Source organism: Aulonocara stuartgranti, assembly GCF_965226115.1.
Source record: "Aulonocara stuartgranti genome assembly, chromosome: 6".
NCBI classification, from domain to species: domain Eukaryota; kingdom Metazoa; phylum Chordata; class Actinopteri; order Cichliformes; family Cichlidae; genus Aulonocara; species Aulonocara stuartgranti.
In genome coordinates this window covers 29,477,056-29,494,336 of record NC_138944.1, presented here as the reverse complement: position 1 = coordinate 29,494,336, position 17,281 = coordinate 29,477,056, and the positions used below count along the sequence as shown (strand labels likewise).

The 17,281-nt window shown below is 40.8% G+C and overlaps 1 protein-coding gene across 5 annotated transcripts in view; it reads right to left on the bottom strand.

Annotated features, from left to right (window-relative positions):
* The window catches only part of LOC309708975 (uncharacterized protein), a 48,705-nt gene that overhangs the window by 30,068 nt on the left and 1,356 nt on the right, over window positions 1-17,281 (bottom strand). For 3 of the 5 annotated variants that reach the window (XM_082537376.1, XM_082537377.1, XM_082537380.1), the window contains exons 2-4: window positions 8,566-8,617; window positions 6,798-6,895; window positions 105-250 (exon numbers count right to left, since the gene is read on the bottom strand). In XM_082537376.1, the coding sequence (XP_082393502.1) occupies window positions 105-250; window positions 6,798-6,895; window positions 8,566-8,617 (296 nt within the window). Of the gene's footprint in view, window positions 1-104; window positions 251-6,797; window positions 6,896-8,565; window positions 8,618-12,009; window positions 12,142-14,031; window positions 14,195-17,281 lie in introns of those variants that run through there. The other 2 variants (XM_082537378.1, XM_082537379.1) reach the window with 2 other exon arrangements.

The following is a 17,281-nucleotide window of genomic DNA, read 5'->3' as shown; positions in this document are numbered from 1 at the left end:
CACAGTAAAGCACCTACAGTGCACACACACACACAAACACACACACACACACACACACACACACACACACACACACACACACACACACACACACAAACAGTTACCCCATCATAGTGTCCATGCTGAGCTGACAGGTGGAGCGGGATCTGTCCTTCATCTGACTGTCCGTTGACTGACGAGCCTGCCTTCAGCAGCATTTTCATAGGCTCAGTCTTCCCCTGCCATGCAGCATAATGCAGGGGACGCATTCCTACACAAAACACACACAAACAAGGACACAAACATACACAGCCAACATGACGGCACAATAAAACAGACACACAACACAACCCACAACCACATGCACACAGGCACGTACAAAAAAATGAGAATGTAAAGACACATGAGTGCAAGCAAATACAAATTTTTTGTTAGTTTAGGTTAGTTTGGCATTAGATACCAAGCAGACAGAAATCTATCTGGTGCTGATTTTACAGAGAAATCACTAAATTTACTTGTTAACAAATGTTCTCATGGTTAATTCCCTCTGTGTGGCCTGTTAGTCTGAGAGATTAGGAGAGCTTAAACAATTATTGCATTGAAAGAAAATTAACCAGATGTACTACAACAGTAATTAATTGAAGCTAATTAAAACAAATGTTATATTTACAGGAAAATACATTGGTTCCAGTTTCTCTTTAACAAAACGTGTTGGGCCTGCATGCTATGAGACTCGACAGAGAGTGTATTCACTAAACAACCAGCAAAGCAATTGAAAAAACTATTGGTGGACAAAGTCACAAGGTAACAGCCCAAATAGGGCATCATGGGATGTTTGAGACAAACACTTTGAACACAAAGGGCAAGAGAAGTCCAACCCCTTTCTTTCTATGGCCCCAAGAAACCCTCGGAGGGAACTGCACAGCGACTCCCAGAGCCATGCACAGCATACAAGGTGATGCCAAGTTTTGCTGTGCAAAACATCAGTGCGGACTCCTTATCGCTGCCTTTAACAAGTTTTTTCAAAAAGGTCTCAAAGACTTTAGAGTCAGACCTGTTACAGATCGTCAACTTTTCTTTATTATCAGGTGTGTTTCCAGAATCACTAAAAACTGCTGTAATCAAACCTATACTGAAAAAGGACAATCTTGACAAGACACAAATGAACAACTACAGGCCGATCTCAAATCTCCCGTTTTTAAGTAAGATCATTGAAAAAGCAGTTTCTCAACAGCTCAGTTACTTCTTAAAACAGAATAATTGCTACGATGCCTTCCAGTCAGGTTTTAGACAGAACCACAGCACTGAAACCGCTCTGACCAAAGTGTTTAATGACATATGTCTGAATACAGACAGTGGAAAAATGTCAGTCCTAGTTTTACTGGATCTCAGTGCAGCATTTGATACAGTTGACCACAACATATTACTCAAACGACTGGAGAACTGGGCAGGTCTTTCAGGAACTGTACTAAACTGGTTCAAAACATACTTAGAAAACAGGAAATACTTTGTATCAATAGGTAACTTCACATCTGAGCAGACAAGTATCACATGTGGAGTTCCCCAAGGTTCCATCTTGGGACCCCTTCTGTTTAACATCTACATGCTCCCACTGGCACAGATTATAAACAACAACAAAATAAACTATCACAGCTATGCAGATGACACACAAATATATATCACAATGTCACCAGGAGACCGAGGCCCTGTACAGGCTCTTGGTAAATGCATTGAGGAAATCAATGACTGGTTGTGCCACAATTTTCTCCAGCTAAACAAAAACAAAACTGAGGTAATAGTCTTTGGCGCCAAAGAAAAACGATTACAGGTCACCAGAGAACTTCAATCTATACATCTAAAAACCACAAACCAGGCGAGAAATTTGGGTGTAGTGATGGATGCAGACCTAAACTTAGAAAAACACATTAAGACAATAACAAAGTCAGCTTACTATCACCTCAAGAATATATCAAGGATAAAAGATCTGATGTCTCAACAGGACCTGGAAAAACTAGTCCATGCATTCATCTTTAGTAGGCTTGATTACTGTAACAGCATCTTTACAGGTCTACCTAAAAAATCAGTCAGACAACTAAAGCTCATTCAGAACTCTGCTGCTCGAGTCCTCACTAAGACCAAAAAAGTGGACCACATCAGTCCAGCTCTGAGGTCCTTACACTGGCTGCCTGTCCGTCAGAGGATAGACTTTAAAGTTCTGATGCTGGCCTATAAAGCTCTGAATGGTTTAGGACCAAAATACATCAATGACCTCCTGACCCAGTATGAACCATCCAGATCCCTCAGGTCATCTGGATCCGGTCTTTTATCAGTTCCCAGAGTCAGAACCAGACACGGAGAAGCTGCATTCAGCTTTTATGCTCCTTATATCTGGAACAAACTCCCAGAAAGCCTCAGATCAGCTGAAACACTCAGTTTATTTAAATCCAGGTTGAAGACGAACCTGTTCTCAGCTGCATTTGAATAAAGCACCAAATCCACACTTTAAGCTTAAATTTCAAAACTTACATTTAACTACTGATTTTATCTGTTTTGATTTTATATACTGTTGTTTGTTTGTTTGTTTGTTTGTTTGTTTGTTAATTAGTTAGTTAGTTTATTTGCTTGTTTTATTCAATTTTAAATCATGCTTTTTATTTGTTCTTGTTTCTAATGTCTCTGTAAAGCACTTTGAATCACCTTGTTGTTGAATTGTGCTATACAAATAAACTTGCCTTGCCTTGCCTTGCCTTGCCTTGCCTTTAACCAGAAGACATCTAATACCACTTTGCAGCGGTGGCTTCGAGAAGCAGTGAGCGTGTTTCTCATGGCAGCAAACCAAGACCTCCAGTCTTGACACTAGAGATGAGCCACACCATTGAGCTGAATAAAAAGGCCCCTCCAGCCTTAGCTGGCATGAGAGACGCCTGAGTCAGAGGATAGGTGCTGGCAGGATAAAGAGGCACAGCAGCTGCAGGAGTTACAGAATCTAAAGCTTAGAGATTTCAGGCCAAATTACTATCACACGGTCTCAAAGATCTTCTCGAAAGTGTGATTGGGCACGAGAAGAGCGGACTGCGCAGGAATAAGAGCAACACTGAGAAATCAGAGGAAATGCTCGACGTACACGAATCAGTTCAGAGGCCATTTTTTCAAAAGTCCTAAAAGAAATGAGTATAATCCTGTCTTGTTGAGAAACTGTGACTGACGTGCAGCATCAGGCGTATTTTATTAATAGCGCTGTATTTGGAAGGCGGCAGTGTTTTCTCATTTTAACCGTTAATAATGTTTTGATAAGACTAACCTAAAAACATCAAGTAGGGGCTCATATTTATTTATTTTTTAGGTTAATTACATGCACCAAAAAAGAAGTGAATCGGTCACAGCACACAATACCATTAAACGATATTAAAGAATGTCTTTACTCAGGGGGTAAGGTTGAAAAGCCAATCTTAAATGGCTGTGATCTTTGGGCCTCATGCAGCAATGCATTAATAACAGATTCTGATTGTGACTGCATGGGCTCAGAAACACACGGTTAAGGTAAAATCTGAGTATTCAAGGGAAAAAAATGAACGATTCTTAAATGCTTCTGTCGCTGTATGGTCTTCAACAAATCCAAAGGTTACATTTTTTTGTAAATCATGGACGCTGTGTCCTCTGCACTAAACAGAAGAGCGACCATGCATGCAACTTAAAAGCCAGCACTGGTTACGTTCTTTAAAGTCTTAATTTCTGAGAGAACCACCACTGCTAAACAATATATGCACGTTTTGGAAAAGGTATGAAACTACTCAGGAAACGCCTTGCTTATTTCAGGAACAGAGCACCTCCAAAGTCACAGATTCTGGGTTCTTAGCTGGCTGGTCTGCAGTCCAGACATGTCACCCACTGAAAACATAACACACTGTTTAAGATAATTTCAGTCAGCGTATACTGTAGCATCACATCAATAAAGCATCTGGTATATTGATGTGGTCAGTTAAGTAGAGACGGGGTTGCTAATCAGTTTCAGCTGCTTTGGTGTTAATTAAATTAACAACATCAGTAGTTGTGCCGGAAGGTTTGCCGTGTCAGTGTCATGGGAGGCAGTTACTCTTGGAGAGCGGGACAGTTGGAAAGTCCTTAATTCATCAACAGGACTGGTATCTGTACTTCACACCATCTGATATTGTTGTGTTAGGTGTTGTTCATGGACCAACAAAACTAATGTTGGTCCAGGTTCAACATTGGAAATGATCAATCATATTGCAGTGATGTCATAGTTTTGCAGAATAAACCATCACACCACATAGCAAAGTGTAACTCTAACTCCCACCAACCCTTCTGGATTTGGATTTTTTCCTGAGCAGACTAGAGATGGCACGATACCACTTCTTTATGTCAGATACCGATATCATAAATTTGGATATCTGCCAATACCGATATGAATCCGATATAGTGTGTTTTTTAATCAATAAAACTGTTTTTTTAATATCTTGCTGCTTTTTGTATCAGTTCATAGGGTTAAAAAAAACATTAAAGCTATTCTGTTATACCTGTATGCAAAAACTACCCTGCACCCAAAATATTTCATAGTTCAGCAATACTGATCAATCTAATAAACTTAAACCTACTCCATCCTCCCTATTCTGGTATTTTAAAGAGTAAGCAACCTAACTAATAGGGCTCTAAAACTCCCAGCAAAAAAAAAAAAAAAAAAAATAGGGAACCACCCCCCCCTCCACCTCATGATGCTTAATCGACGTAATCGACTTTAATTTGATGCAGTGTGAAAAAAATTGCACAGAAATCAATTATTTTTCAAGAATAATTAAATAGATTCAACATCTTTCTTCAACAGAATTGCAGACTGCACATGATGATGAAGTACTATAGCTTACTAGGGTATATTAGACTTAACAGTTACTATATACAGTAATGGACTTCTATACATTTTACATAAGATTAAAACTTTGGGTGTAAGATTCAGATAATTATTTATTAAAAGCTAGACATTTTAAATGAGAATAAGAAGAAAAGTATGTCTTTGTGCCCCCTTTTCCCTGTTCATGCCCTGTCGGCCCCCTCTGGCTAAACTTTGCTAGATCCGCCCCTGCACAGTTACCAGCCGTCAGCTGCGTAGAAAAGGATCCTGGTGTAGAAAGTAATATTAAATAAATTCTAACAAAAGATTATCAAGCTTAAACGTGCTGCTGTTGTTCAGCCGCTGGTTTTCTCTTTCTGGTGCGAAGTGGGCGATAAACAAAGAAGAGAGACAGACTCGCACATAAAAGCCGATCAGCTGATCATTAATCAGTTTCATGATTGAAGCAGCAGCAGGAGAGGGAGAGAGAGAGAAGAGGCAGTTGCTCCATATATCGGTTGTTAAGCTTAACACGGGAATGCTTCACAAACATTCAGAGATAAACTTACACACTTGCTTTACTTCCCTCTGGGATCACTTCCTCGGAGATGAAATGCCGGTTTGGTAGCGAGGCTACAAATACACACAGCCGCTCTATCACGTGACCACACTGCTCCGACATGCTACGGTTATGAGCTGAGTTACGCCATGTCGCAAGTTTTGTGAGGTGCTTTTTTGATATTTAATAGATCGGATTACATTTTTTATTTCTCTCCGATATCAGATCCAGTAATTTACGTCAGTATCGGACCGATACCGATACTTAATATCGGATCGGTCCATCTCTAGAGCAGACATTGGTAAGGGGTCTTCCAAGCCACAAAGCTATGATATCCTAAAGTGATTATTCAAATGCAATGTTGATCGCAGACAAACATTATTATGTTGATCCAGGAACAACATCAACACGATATCAGATAGACTGTTTACCTCACCTCTTGCCCAATAGCTATACGCTCCAGCACTCTGTGACCCTGAATCGGATAAGCACTTAAGAAAAGGGATGAATGCATGAAGGGATGGACATGTTCCAACTTTCTGTCTTTGGAAATACCCTTCACTTGTTCCTGTGATTATTCTGGCTGAACACATAGCCACTTTCCACATTTCCTTTTTGTGATGTTTGTCTGGAGGATATACAGCTCCAAAGCAAAGGCCCTCAGGATGTTGAGGCAACTTAAGCTGGCATCTTGCAGAAGTATGTTTTCCTAACACCGGAAACAGTTCTCTTTAAGACAAAGTTGGCTGGTTCCATCTGGTTGGACAAATCTTAAATCTCAGAAACATTATTAGTATTTTTTGGGCCACTACCCTGACTACAATCACCTCCTATGTTCTGTTAATAAAGCACACAGTCAAACACCTACTCGTAGAAGGTGAAGATGTGCTGTTTCCTGGTGCCTCTGCAAAATCACACCCATTAAAGCAGTAGGTTCACCAAAAGAGGCCTGGTAAGTCTATTTAGAGGCACACTGGGCATGACTGAAAGTGCAGACACAGTAGGCCTACATCCTGGAGGGATTATAACTCCCATCTGCCCTGAGATTTCTTCTTCTCCTCCTTCTTCTTGAATCTGCCAACGTAGGATCGAGATATTCTCTGCTCTGCTTCCCACTTGGCTCTCACTCCTGCAGCCATGGAGCTTTCCTTCTTCTGTTTTCTATTGTTGACTGTGCAAACAAATCTGTCGCTCCTCATAAATGCACGCCACAGACATAAATTGCATTTCCAAGAAGCTCACCTTTTATTACATAAGCCGGTATTATTTGTCACACAGGGAAAGCCGGAAAGTATTTGTTTTTGGGCTTTTTCTGCACAGCCGTGTGTGTTCGTGTGTGTGTTTTGTGCCTTATTTTGTAGCAGCACAGCGTATCCCAGTGACACTGTGAAAGCCTGTGTGCATTTTTTTTTTTACCTTTATGGTCTTTGATATCCACTGCTGCCTGGGCCTCCAACAGCAGAGAGATCATCTCCTTGTTGCCACTCAGAGCAGCATGATGCAGCGGCGACAGCCTTCACACAGACACAGATTATGTATAAAAATACACACATTCAAATGCATAGTGTAAAACCTGAGCACAACTTTGCTAAAGTAATCTTCGGCGTACAGCTGCTCCGCCCCACAGCTCCGTGTGACGATGGGAGCGCGTGCGGGGAGGGCGGGTGGAAATGACCTACTTCCATTAATAAGCAATCTCTCTCCCCCGGAGTCGAGCGTACACGCAGGGCATCTGTGTGTGGGTCTAATGGATCTGTGGTGAACATAAGAGCGGGGCCCTGGAGTCAAATCAGCGACTCATCAGTCATTACACAAGAAGCTGAGTCCAATTATCTGAATCCAATCAACATCATAAAAAGATCTTTGTTATCTGATGGAGTCAAACGGAACACAGCCGTAAACCAAGCATGTGCACACAAAAAGCTTAACCAATCATGAAGCTAAATATAGCCAAAATCCATAGTTGAACATTCAGAGCTGATAAGGGAATATTTCTGAGCAAATTAGGAGCTGGGAAATGTTGGCTTTGCTTTAAGGTGATAATTACAGTCTTCAGATCTGAGGTCTTCAGCTGGCTACACTCCTATGAGCCAAAGACAGATTTAAACAGGAGATAATGTGAACAGTAATAACGGCTTGCTAGCCTATTGATTATTTGAAGATTTTTCTTCCTATTTGTTTGCCACAGTTAATTAGATATTCACAACATGGATCAGCTACAGCCCACAAGCATCGGGCTTTGGTGTTTATTTTTCTCATGATAACTGTCTCATGTTTAATATCAGCGAGGTATGAGACATTTTATAACAGAGCTCTTAAAATGATCTATTTGTGACCCCAGCTCACAGGTTCTGCATTAGTTTGGATGTGAGTCAAAATCAGTTAACAGAAAGTGCTTTTCAGTTTCATTTAATTCATATGATTATTTCAATTACAGCACAGATCTCCTGGCCAGAGGTCGCCCACCACATGATCCAGACTGACCCACTGGAAGCTATTGTAAGGTATAAAAATAGAAAAGGAGGAAATAATCATGGACTGTCACCAGGAAGCCTTGTGTTTAAGCACGGACAAAATGGGGGTTTATGAAGGAGCCCGAATGAATCAGAGCAGTCTTCAATTTATGACTGAGTGTGGAAAAGATGAGCATCTCTGGGTTTTCCTCATTTTTTATGTATATGAATGTTCATGTACACATTCAATTCAGTTTCAGCCAAGCCTGTGGAGATTTTCAGTCTTTGCTAAACGCGGATCTATAATAAAAGTCTTTTTTTTTTAGTTTCCTTCAGATTGGCCCAACTGTTAGGAAGACGGGGCACATATGCTACAATCAGGATGGTAAAAACAAGTGGGAAAAATCTGAAGGTGTTTTTTTTACATGATATTATGCGGGATCTTTACATGTGAGGCTCATACAACTAAAGAGCAAATTAAGATGTATTAGATCTTTGAATTTTAGTGAGCGGCTCGATGGCTGAGTAACAACTACCTCAAAATCTGAGAAAACAAGAAAAGATCTCAGGATTCAGTTGTGTTGATAGTGTTGTGAGTGTTTTCAGGGCCATGAAGAAAGAAATAGGTTATTATAAAAGATGGAATGAAAATGGAGTGATAAAGAAAGAGGTGTAATGATAGAGTAAACAGCTGGAACAGGAGGTGATGTGAAACATCTGTGATCCCTCACCCATCTGCATCCTGGATGTTGACGTTCACCCGCTTTGCTGCTCCGAGAAGCTCTGAAAGGGTAACAAAGAGTAAGAAAAGCATTTCAAAAAAAGTTCAAATTTAAACTTTAATCTAGGGACAAGTATATTCTTCTGTCCTGTTCATTCAATATTTAATTGAGAGCCGGTAAAGTTGAAGCAACATGTTCACATCTGTGAGTGTTTCCAGACATACTCCTACTGTATAACTTCAGTGTGTTAAAGAGAATCGACCATGTAATGAAGGTAAAGAAATTATAGGACTCTCATAAAAAAAACAAAAGCTCAGATTTTAATGTGTTCTCTCACATAAACTTGATCTATATGCAAAAATATATGAGTATATTTAGGAGAGCAGGTGAAAACAAAAGGACCTTATGATGGTTTGTCATAAGAACCTAAAGTGGAGATAAGCGAGTGCCTAGCTGATAACTAGTAAAGCTCATAACCTGCTAGGGTTGCAAAAAATTAAATGCTCAAATACTAAAACAGTAATAACACTACTAAAAATTAAGCTCATATTAGATAGTCTGTCTCTATCTAACAGTTTCTATACCATAGATGCCATCTTTGACTGCTCCAGTTGACGCACAACTTCACACAGCAGCGCTGCAGCCAGATAGGCACACGGCAGATCTCAACAGCACTTTGATAATAAACAGTTATCATAAATGTTAGCCTGGCAGCATCGGCGTAACTTTGTGCTGAACATAACCCCCCTAACCCCCCATGGAAATTACGCCCCACATACGTTAATGTTAGCTGTTTAACTATTAGCAATTAGCTGATAGCCACACTAGCCGTCTGTTAAGCCAGCGGTCCCCAACCTTTTTTGCGCCACGGACCGGTTTATGCCCCACAATATTTTCACGGACCGGCCTTTAAGGTGTCGCGGATAAATACAACAAAATAAAACTAGTACCGAAAAAAAGAAAATTTATTCATAACACACGTGAAAAGACCAAGGAAAACCGAGTAAACGATAAAAATGATAACAAAATAACGCTGAAAACCGATAAAAACACTGAAAACTATGCATTTCACCCCTGAGCCTCAATTCTCGGGGCCCGGTACCAAACGATTCACAGACCGGTACCAGTCCGAGGCCCGGGGGTTGGGGACCGCTGTGTTAAGCTATCATTTCGGTAGCAGCTAGCGGCTATGGCTAATAATAAAATGGGGCAAGGCCTCAATGTGGCCATAACTTATAAAACCTTCCTGAGACGAAGTATTTTTTGTTCATTTACTCTTTTTAAAGCGTCATTTTTTATTATTAAGTGGTCTGAACATAAGCAATAATGGCCCAAAATTTTATAACTTCTACATATTTTTATATATATATATATATATATATATATATATATATATTAGGGGTGGGGGAAAAAATCGATACTGTGTAGTATCGTGATATTTTGTTTGCTAATAATGTATCGATACAGGGACAGCAGAAATCGATATTTTGTTACAAAAAAGGTTTTTGTGCTCTGACTTCAGAGCATGTTGATCCTTTTTCTGAGCAAGAATCCTGACATTCCTTCACTGTCCAAATGCGTTTAACTTTTTTTTTGGCAGCAATAAACATGACAGTTTACTTATTTTAATTTAAGACATGTTTTATTTTAATTAAGTTTAAAACTTTTTTATTTAATGTAAAATTATATTTTGTTTTAATTTACTTTCAAATTCTTCAGTTGCTGAAGGGGCTGCATAGTTTTCATAAATTGCTTAGTTCAGAATAGCTATAATTGTACCAGATGGTTGAATTCAGTTAAGTTGGACTAGACTGTAATACAAACCGTTCAAGTTTGTCAACAATAAAACTGACTGAAATGAGAGAAAGACTGAGTGTGAGACTTTGATATTAGATAAAATGAATATTGATAAAGTTTACCTTTATGTACAGAATCTGAATATCGCAAAATATTTTAAAAAATTGCAATAATATCGTATCGTGTGTTAAGTATTGTGATAATATCGTATCGTGGGATGTAGTCTCTGCACTAGTAGTTTCAAATACCCCATCATAATTCATCAGAATACAAGGTGACCTCCATTTTAAACAATGGTTTAAAAGCCCCCCCCAAAAAAAAATAAAAATAAAATTAGGTGCTTAGAAAAAAAACAACGCCAAAAGAACCTTGATTCATTTTTTCTACACTGACTTACTAATTAATGGATCAGTCTTTGCATCTTTAGAGTGACACTATCGCTGTCATACATACATGAGTGTGTCTGCGTATATTTATAGCATGTTTGGGTGTAGAGCACGTGCTTCATTGTGTAAATGTGACACACACGTGAGCATTAGAGAGATGCAGGCACCGGATAGCAGGAAGAAACCGTTCACAAACCCACTACCAAACAGCCTGAAAGGACACAGGAAAAAAAAACTTGTTTGTCTTTCTGCCTCCACTTTTTTTTTTTTTTTTTGGTTTGGTCAAACCCTCATAATCCACGGGCCATAATCTGTAGCTGTGCTGTAATCTGGGGAAAAGCTCTCCCTTCGCTCTGCAGCTCTATCTGCACTTCATCCCTTCATCCTGCTCTCACACTCTAATTTTCCCTGTAATTTGCTAAAGAGCGCGTGCTGATTGGTAGTTCTGTTATTTCTGTTTACAGTGCAGCTGACATCATTTTCCTGCATGCATATGTGTGTGTGTGTGTGTGTGTGTGTGTTTATGTGTGTATTTATGGAAGTGCTGGTTCCTCCATATCTCTCTTGGATTAAAAATAAGAAGCATCCCTTCCCCCCAGCTGATGAATCAATGAGTGCAGATAACTGTGTCACCATCAGACTACCACAAAGCCACATGAACCCCGATACAGACCAGAATCTCACAACACAGAAACACCCACATGAGGCGCTTCCCTCTCAAACTCAGAACCAGGATTTGTATTTAATCTAATTCAGCTGACAGAGACAGAGTATCACTCTGCACATATAAAAGCCTCTCTTTTGTTTTAAGAACTGCTCTCAAAACAGACTTTCATCTTCAAACTCACTTATGTCAGCGCTAACCCGCTGCCTGACTGTATCAGTGACTTGATTTGTTAAATTAAATTTTGAACGAAAGGCTTTTCCTGCCCTCACATGAACTGCTTGTTTGAGAGCGCTGCCATAATCTTTCTCTGATACAGTCCTTGGACCAGGGTTCATATTTTTCCGATCATTTATTTTGTCATAACATCGCAACTGAGTGCTGGGTTACCATGGTAACTCCTCAACGTGCCATTCTCGGAGACTGTCAGTCATCTGGGAGGGATTACAATGACAAGACTATGATATTATTGTGAAACATCTCCCTGAAAATTGTAACTGTGGCTCATTCATTTTCACTTTGAAAGTCTTTATTGTTAACTGAGAGCCAAAATAACCAAGCAGGACTGAAAAGCAACCTTGAATGTAACACAGCAGACTCACAAACCTCAGGAGAGGTGAAACGGAGGGGTTTCTCAGGGGTTCTCATTATCAGAGATGTTCTGAAGTCCTGTTTCCATCACCTCCGACCTTTCCTGTCATCATGCATTTAGACTTTCAGCGTAACACGTAGCCTAAAACAAATGCCAGCACAGATTTCAGACAGTTGCACACATATGTTAAAAGTGACTCGAGTCAGGGTCACAATATGCTACCAGCCTCAAAATGTATAAAATTATCCTCAAAACATCTAAATGACAGACACAGACAACAAGCATGCTAGTGCTGTAGGATCATGACGAATCATGCTGTCATAAACTGGCCCATGGTAAGTGGCAGTGAAAAGTCTACACAAGTGCTTTAATTAAATAAAATGTATTAAATAAGCTAACAAAAAAAAGTATATACTGATGGAAGATAGTGAACACTTCAACAAGCATATATACATCCATCCATCGATTCTCTTCCACCTTTCTAATTCAGGGATGGGACAGGGCTCGAGCCCATCCTAGGATGACATACAGTCATCCGAAAAAGACTCTGTGCAGTCCTCTAATAAGTTTTCCCTTTGCATTGGAATTAAGAGGGTAAGTAGCAGCCAGTATCGGCTAATAAAATGCATAAAGTAAGTATGAGAACCTCTATAAAAGCAGAGGTTTGCTGGTCTGGAGTTGTGTGTTAACACAATGCCACAATCTTTCAAGGATTGGACGTCCCAGCAAATTCTTGCAATGCTCAGAGAAACTGTAAAAAACATAAGAGCTGTAGCTTAGACTCTACAGGTCTCAGTTAGTGTGTTAAATGTTAAAGTTCACGACTGAACAAGTATGGCTTCTTTGGAAAGGTTGCACAGCTTAAGTTTCACTATACAACATAGTTCACACAATTTTCATATTTACTGGTCCCCCTCATGACTACTCAAGGTTTGCGGTGACCATCCCATGAACTGGGATCCAAACCATCCCAGCAAAATGATCCCAATCCCAATGTTCTCCTTGTGTATATACATCTAATTATATATTACCTATTTAATAGCCAATTAAAAAAATTTTGTTTTCTGTATGCAGAGAGCACCGGAATCAAATTCCTTATGCGTGTGCACAAACTTGGCCGAATAAAGATGATTCGGACTCTGAACATGTGCTGTGACTGTTGATAATTTCCACTGCTGATAGTATAATTACTTAATGGATTAATCCTGTTGATGGTATAATACTGAACAATCACAGTTCCCAGAGTCTGCCAAACTAAGGCTGCTTGATCTGAGTACCAACAACATAGCCTGACAGAGATTACAATATTTGACTTTTTTTTCAGTCCACACATTTGCTAAGAGCTAGGATGAGGAGACGGTGTTTCGTGTGTAATCACACCTGTTATTCTCGAGTCAACAAGCTAACAAAAAGAAGCGCTCTCAGTGCAGATCTGTTACAGGTGTTCACTTGATGAATTGGGAATGCCAGATCTTACAAAGTGCTATAAGCTACGCCAAAAAAGACGAGAAAAAAAGGGTCAGCGTTCCCTGATCATCAGTAAAGTCCATTTCAGTGGATCGCTACAACATAAAAGAGATACAGTTATGATAAGAATGCTCTCATATCTCTAAGATAAAGAGCTTTACTTCAGCTGAGCCAGAGATAATAAAACCATTACCAAATCGTTTAGGACTGTGCCTCACTTTGCGTGAGCAGGCAGTAGTTTTAATGTCGTCTCCTTTAAAGTGAGACTGAACGTCTCTTTCATCTGAAGTGATTCATTCAGACTCGAAAGATTCAGAACAAACTTTTGATTGATCTGTAACAAGAAAACCGAGAGTGCCGTGATTGCAGCAAGGCTACAAGCTTAAAAGACAAGGTGGTGTTGTCGAGTTTTCTCATTATCTACAGCTACAACAACAACCAACAATGAGTCTGCTATTCTCTGTGCAGCTGCAGCTCGGTATTCCTGTGTGCCACACAACTCCAGCTTTGCCTCAGAATGATTGAAAACCCATCAGCCCAGCACACCGCTCCATTAGATGACATCTTACCTTATAGTTTACTGGCGTCGACACCACATACATCTCTGTTGTTCCTGAAAATGCTGACTGGGAGACCAAATGTTTATTAATCTCAGCGGATATTCACCGACAGATACATCATTTCCTCTCGTCCGAGTTGATGAGCAGTTTTTCACAGATGTGTGTCTTCAGAGGGGGAGAAACGGGCAGACAAACTTTGGGTTTCCTCACAGAATTTTTATGAGAATCACACCAACGTTATCGTTTATTCAATTTAATACAGTAATCTTAGTCATCAGTACACGCTATATGAAAAAAAAAGCTTTAACCCAGCAAGATCGAGTTGATTTTTTTTTACAATACAGACACACATTTAGCTTAAATATGGGTTAAATATGGGTTTATTAGCCAATAATAAACTGGCAGGTCTAACGGGTCCTGTATCTGTGTCAGGTAGCAGTCTAACAGCTCTGAACTGAAACCAGAACTGCGATATGAACCTCCATGGTTTGCTGTTGTGGTTCTCTCTTCCTGTGTTATCTATCCTAATGTGCTGCAGAAGCAGAAAGTAGCCCACAAGCACAGCAGAAGCTACACGTGGGCTAGCGCAGCTGCCACGAAGGCTCCGCCCCGACTACCTGATAAGAAATCTTGCGTTTTTATCTTGAAATGAACATCTGTCTTTTGAGGTAGCGGTTACGTTTCCATACACCAAAATGTGTTTGGGTTTGAGACCGTTATATAAATGCCAGGGAGAATGAAACCCATGTAGTAACGTAGCTTACTTTATACCTCGTAGTGACGTTTGTAGGCTACTTAGCAACCTATTAACAGTCTATTAGCAAAGTAAAAAAAATGGACCGTCACCAGCATGTCAGTGATGCCAATTGACTTTAACTGCATCACTATGTGTTGGTCTTGTATTGGGGTAGCTGTAGCTCAGGAGGCAGAGCAGGTCACCTATCAATCAGAAGGTTGTTGGTTTGATCCCTGGCTCCTTCAGTCTCTTAGGGAAGATACCTCATGTTGCTCTCTGATGCATCCATTTGAGTCTGAATGGATGAATGAGGCATGTTATATAAAGTACACAAGTGCTATCTACTGGTTATTGAGAATTGTGTACTGGTACAAGTGATTACATGTCTATCGTTGTGTGTCCCTTCTATGTGAAAATATTTTCCAATATTCATCCCAAAGGTGGCGAAAGTGATTTCCAGTTGAGCTCTGACACTGAAACGAAATTTATGAAAGGAATCTCTACGGCCTTGTGTCGCGGTTCTCTCATCCTCTGTTGCAAAACTAATGCACAATGTCCAGCAGGGTGGTAGGTCTCTGCTACATCGCTTTAAATCATTTATGTTTACAGTGGTGCTTTTTTTCTGGGTCTTCTTCCAGTCAAAGTTCGTAATATGCTCTTTTTTGGGGTGTCCTTTCGTTCCGTTAGTTACGGAGCTTTTTGTGAAAATAAAAGGTTTAAAAAGTAACAAAGCCCTCTTCAGTGGGAGTTACTGTCTCCTACAGAAACACTTGTTAGCAGTCCGGCCGTTTCTCCCGTTTCTTATCTATGTCACTACTGTATGTAACACACTGGCACAGAGCTCGCCTAGCCTTTCGTTTGGCACGCCCTCAAATAGAGAATAAGCAGCTGCCTTGCAGTCCCTCATTTCTATTTACTCACTAGAGCTGCTTCTGTTACCTCTAACTCTGAAGTGTCTCAGCAAAGCACACCAAATGTTCTGCTGCTGGCTGAAGGAGCAAACACAAGCGTCTCCACGCACTCCAGGGGCATCACGGAAGAGCGGATAACTCCGAAAATGTTGACTAATGACTGGAAATCTAAAAGTTAGACAGTGACCACAGTGACCAAGGAAGGCTTTTTTTTTAGTCACACCACTTTTTTACCTGTTCACATCACCTCTGGGTATTTTCCAGAGTTTCTCACATGTATCACACAGCAGAAAATGGTGTGTTCGGCGCTCGCCCTGGCACAATGAGGCTTCACATGCCAGGTCAGCGACTGCTGTAAAGTTCGATCTAGCTGATCCTGCGATAGGAGCTCTCACTGCCACCTCAGTTGGGTAAAGTCTGGAAAAGTTCAGGGCTGCGGTGCATGCGTGTAAACAGCTACTGATAACGACTGATAGAAATTTGTGGTTTTCTGGCCTCTGAAGGTGGTCATGCCAGGAAAGCTTCTGTTCCTTTCATCCACAGCATCAATGTGTGACATTTCAACACAGCAAATAACCAACACAGCAAAACCTCCCTTTAACCCGCCACAGTGCTGCTCTGAACCTCATTAGCATACTATTAATAATACAAACACAGTCAGGCACATGACTAACACCCGATGTGTCAAGTGTGTCCCTGTGTGTGTGTTTGTGTTTGTGTGCGTATGTACCTGCCTGTAACTGTGTGTCTGGGGTGTGTCAGTGTGTGCGTTTGAGAAAGCAACAATTCTCCAGCAGAGAAACCTGGCATCCTGTTTAATTATTCAAACATAAACCTGGATTTGAAACACACACACACACACACACACACACACACACACACACACACACACACACACACACACACACACACTTTAACCTCCCTCCAACATGTCCTGTCTCTTGACCTCTCTGCATACATATCTGAACATTTCACTTGCTTACATGCTAACCCTCCTCCTCACCCTCATTTCCCTCACCCACAACCCCCCCACCCCACCCTCTCTCTCTTTGTCAGTGTGCAGTGGACTAAGCACTCAGGCCTGATCTGTTCTGGCATTTGAGGAGAAGCAGTTTTTTCTTCTTTTCCACAGCACTGCTGGAATGTTCAGAGACAAACAACGCACGAGAAGAGAGGAAAAGGACGGGGCAGGAGAGGAACATGGAGGAAACACCGGCTGTGTGTGGCTGCTTGTGTGTGTGTGTGTGTGTGTGGTGGGGGGTAGAAGAGGAGAGAGATGACAGAGGCAGAAACATGAGCGGCACGGTTAGAAGTAGTGGAAAGGAGGTACGAGTGAGGGAGGAAGGAGGAAATGAAAAAAGGGGAAAACAGGTGAATAGGCAGGAAGGAGACAGGACGTGAAAGGATATGAGTGAAGGAAGAAAATGACACAGGACGGTAGATGAGAAGGGGGGTAGGGTAGAGACAGGGAAAGCGCAGGAGTAGAAGGCAAGAGATGATATGAGAGAAGACAAGATGAAACACGGGGAGAGGAGAGGCGAGAAGAAGCCAGAGCAGAGGAAATGAGGTGAGAGAAGGAAGAGAAGCAGAGGCGCTTAGAGGGGTCTTATGG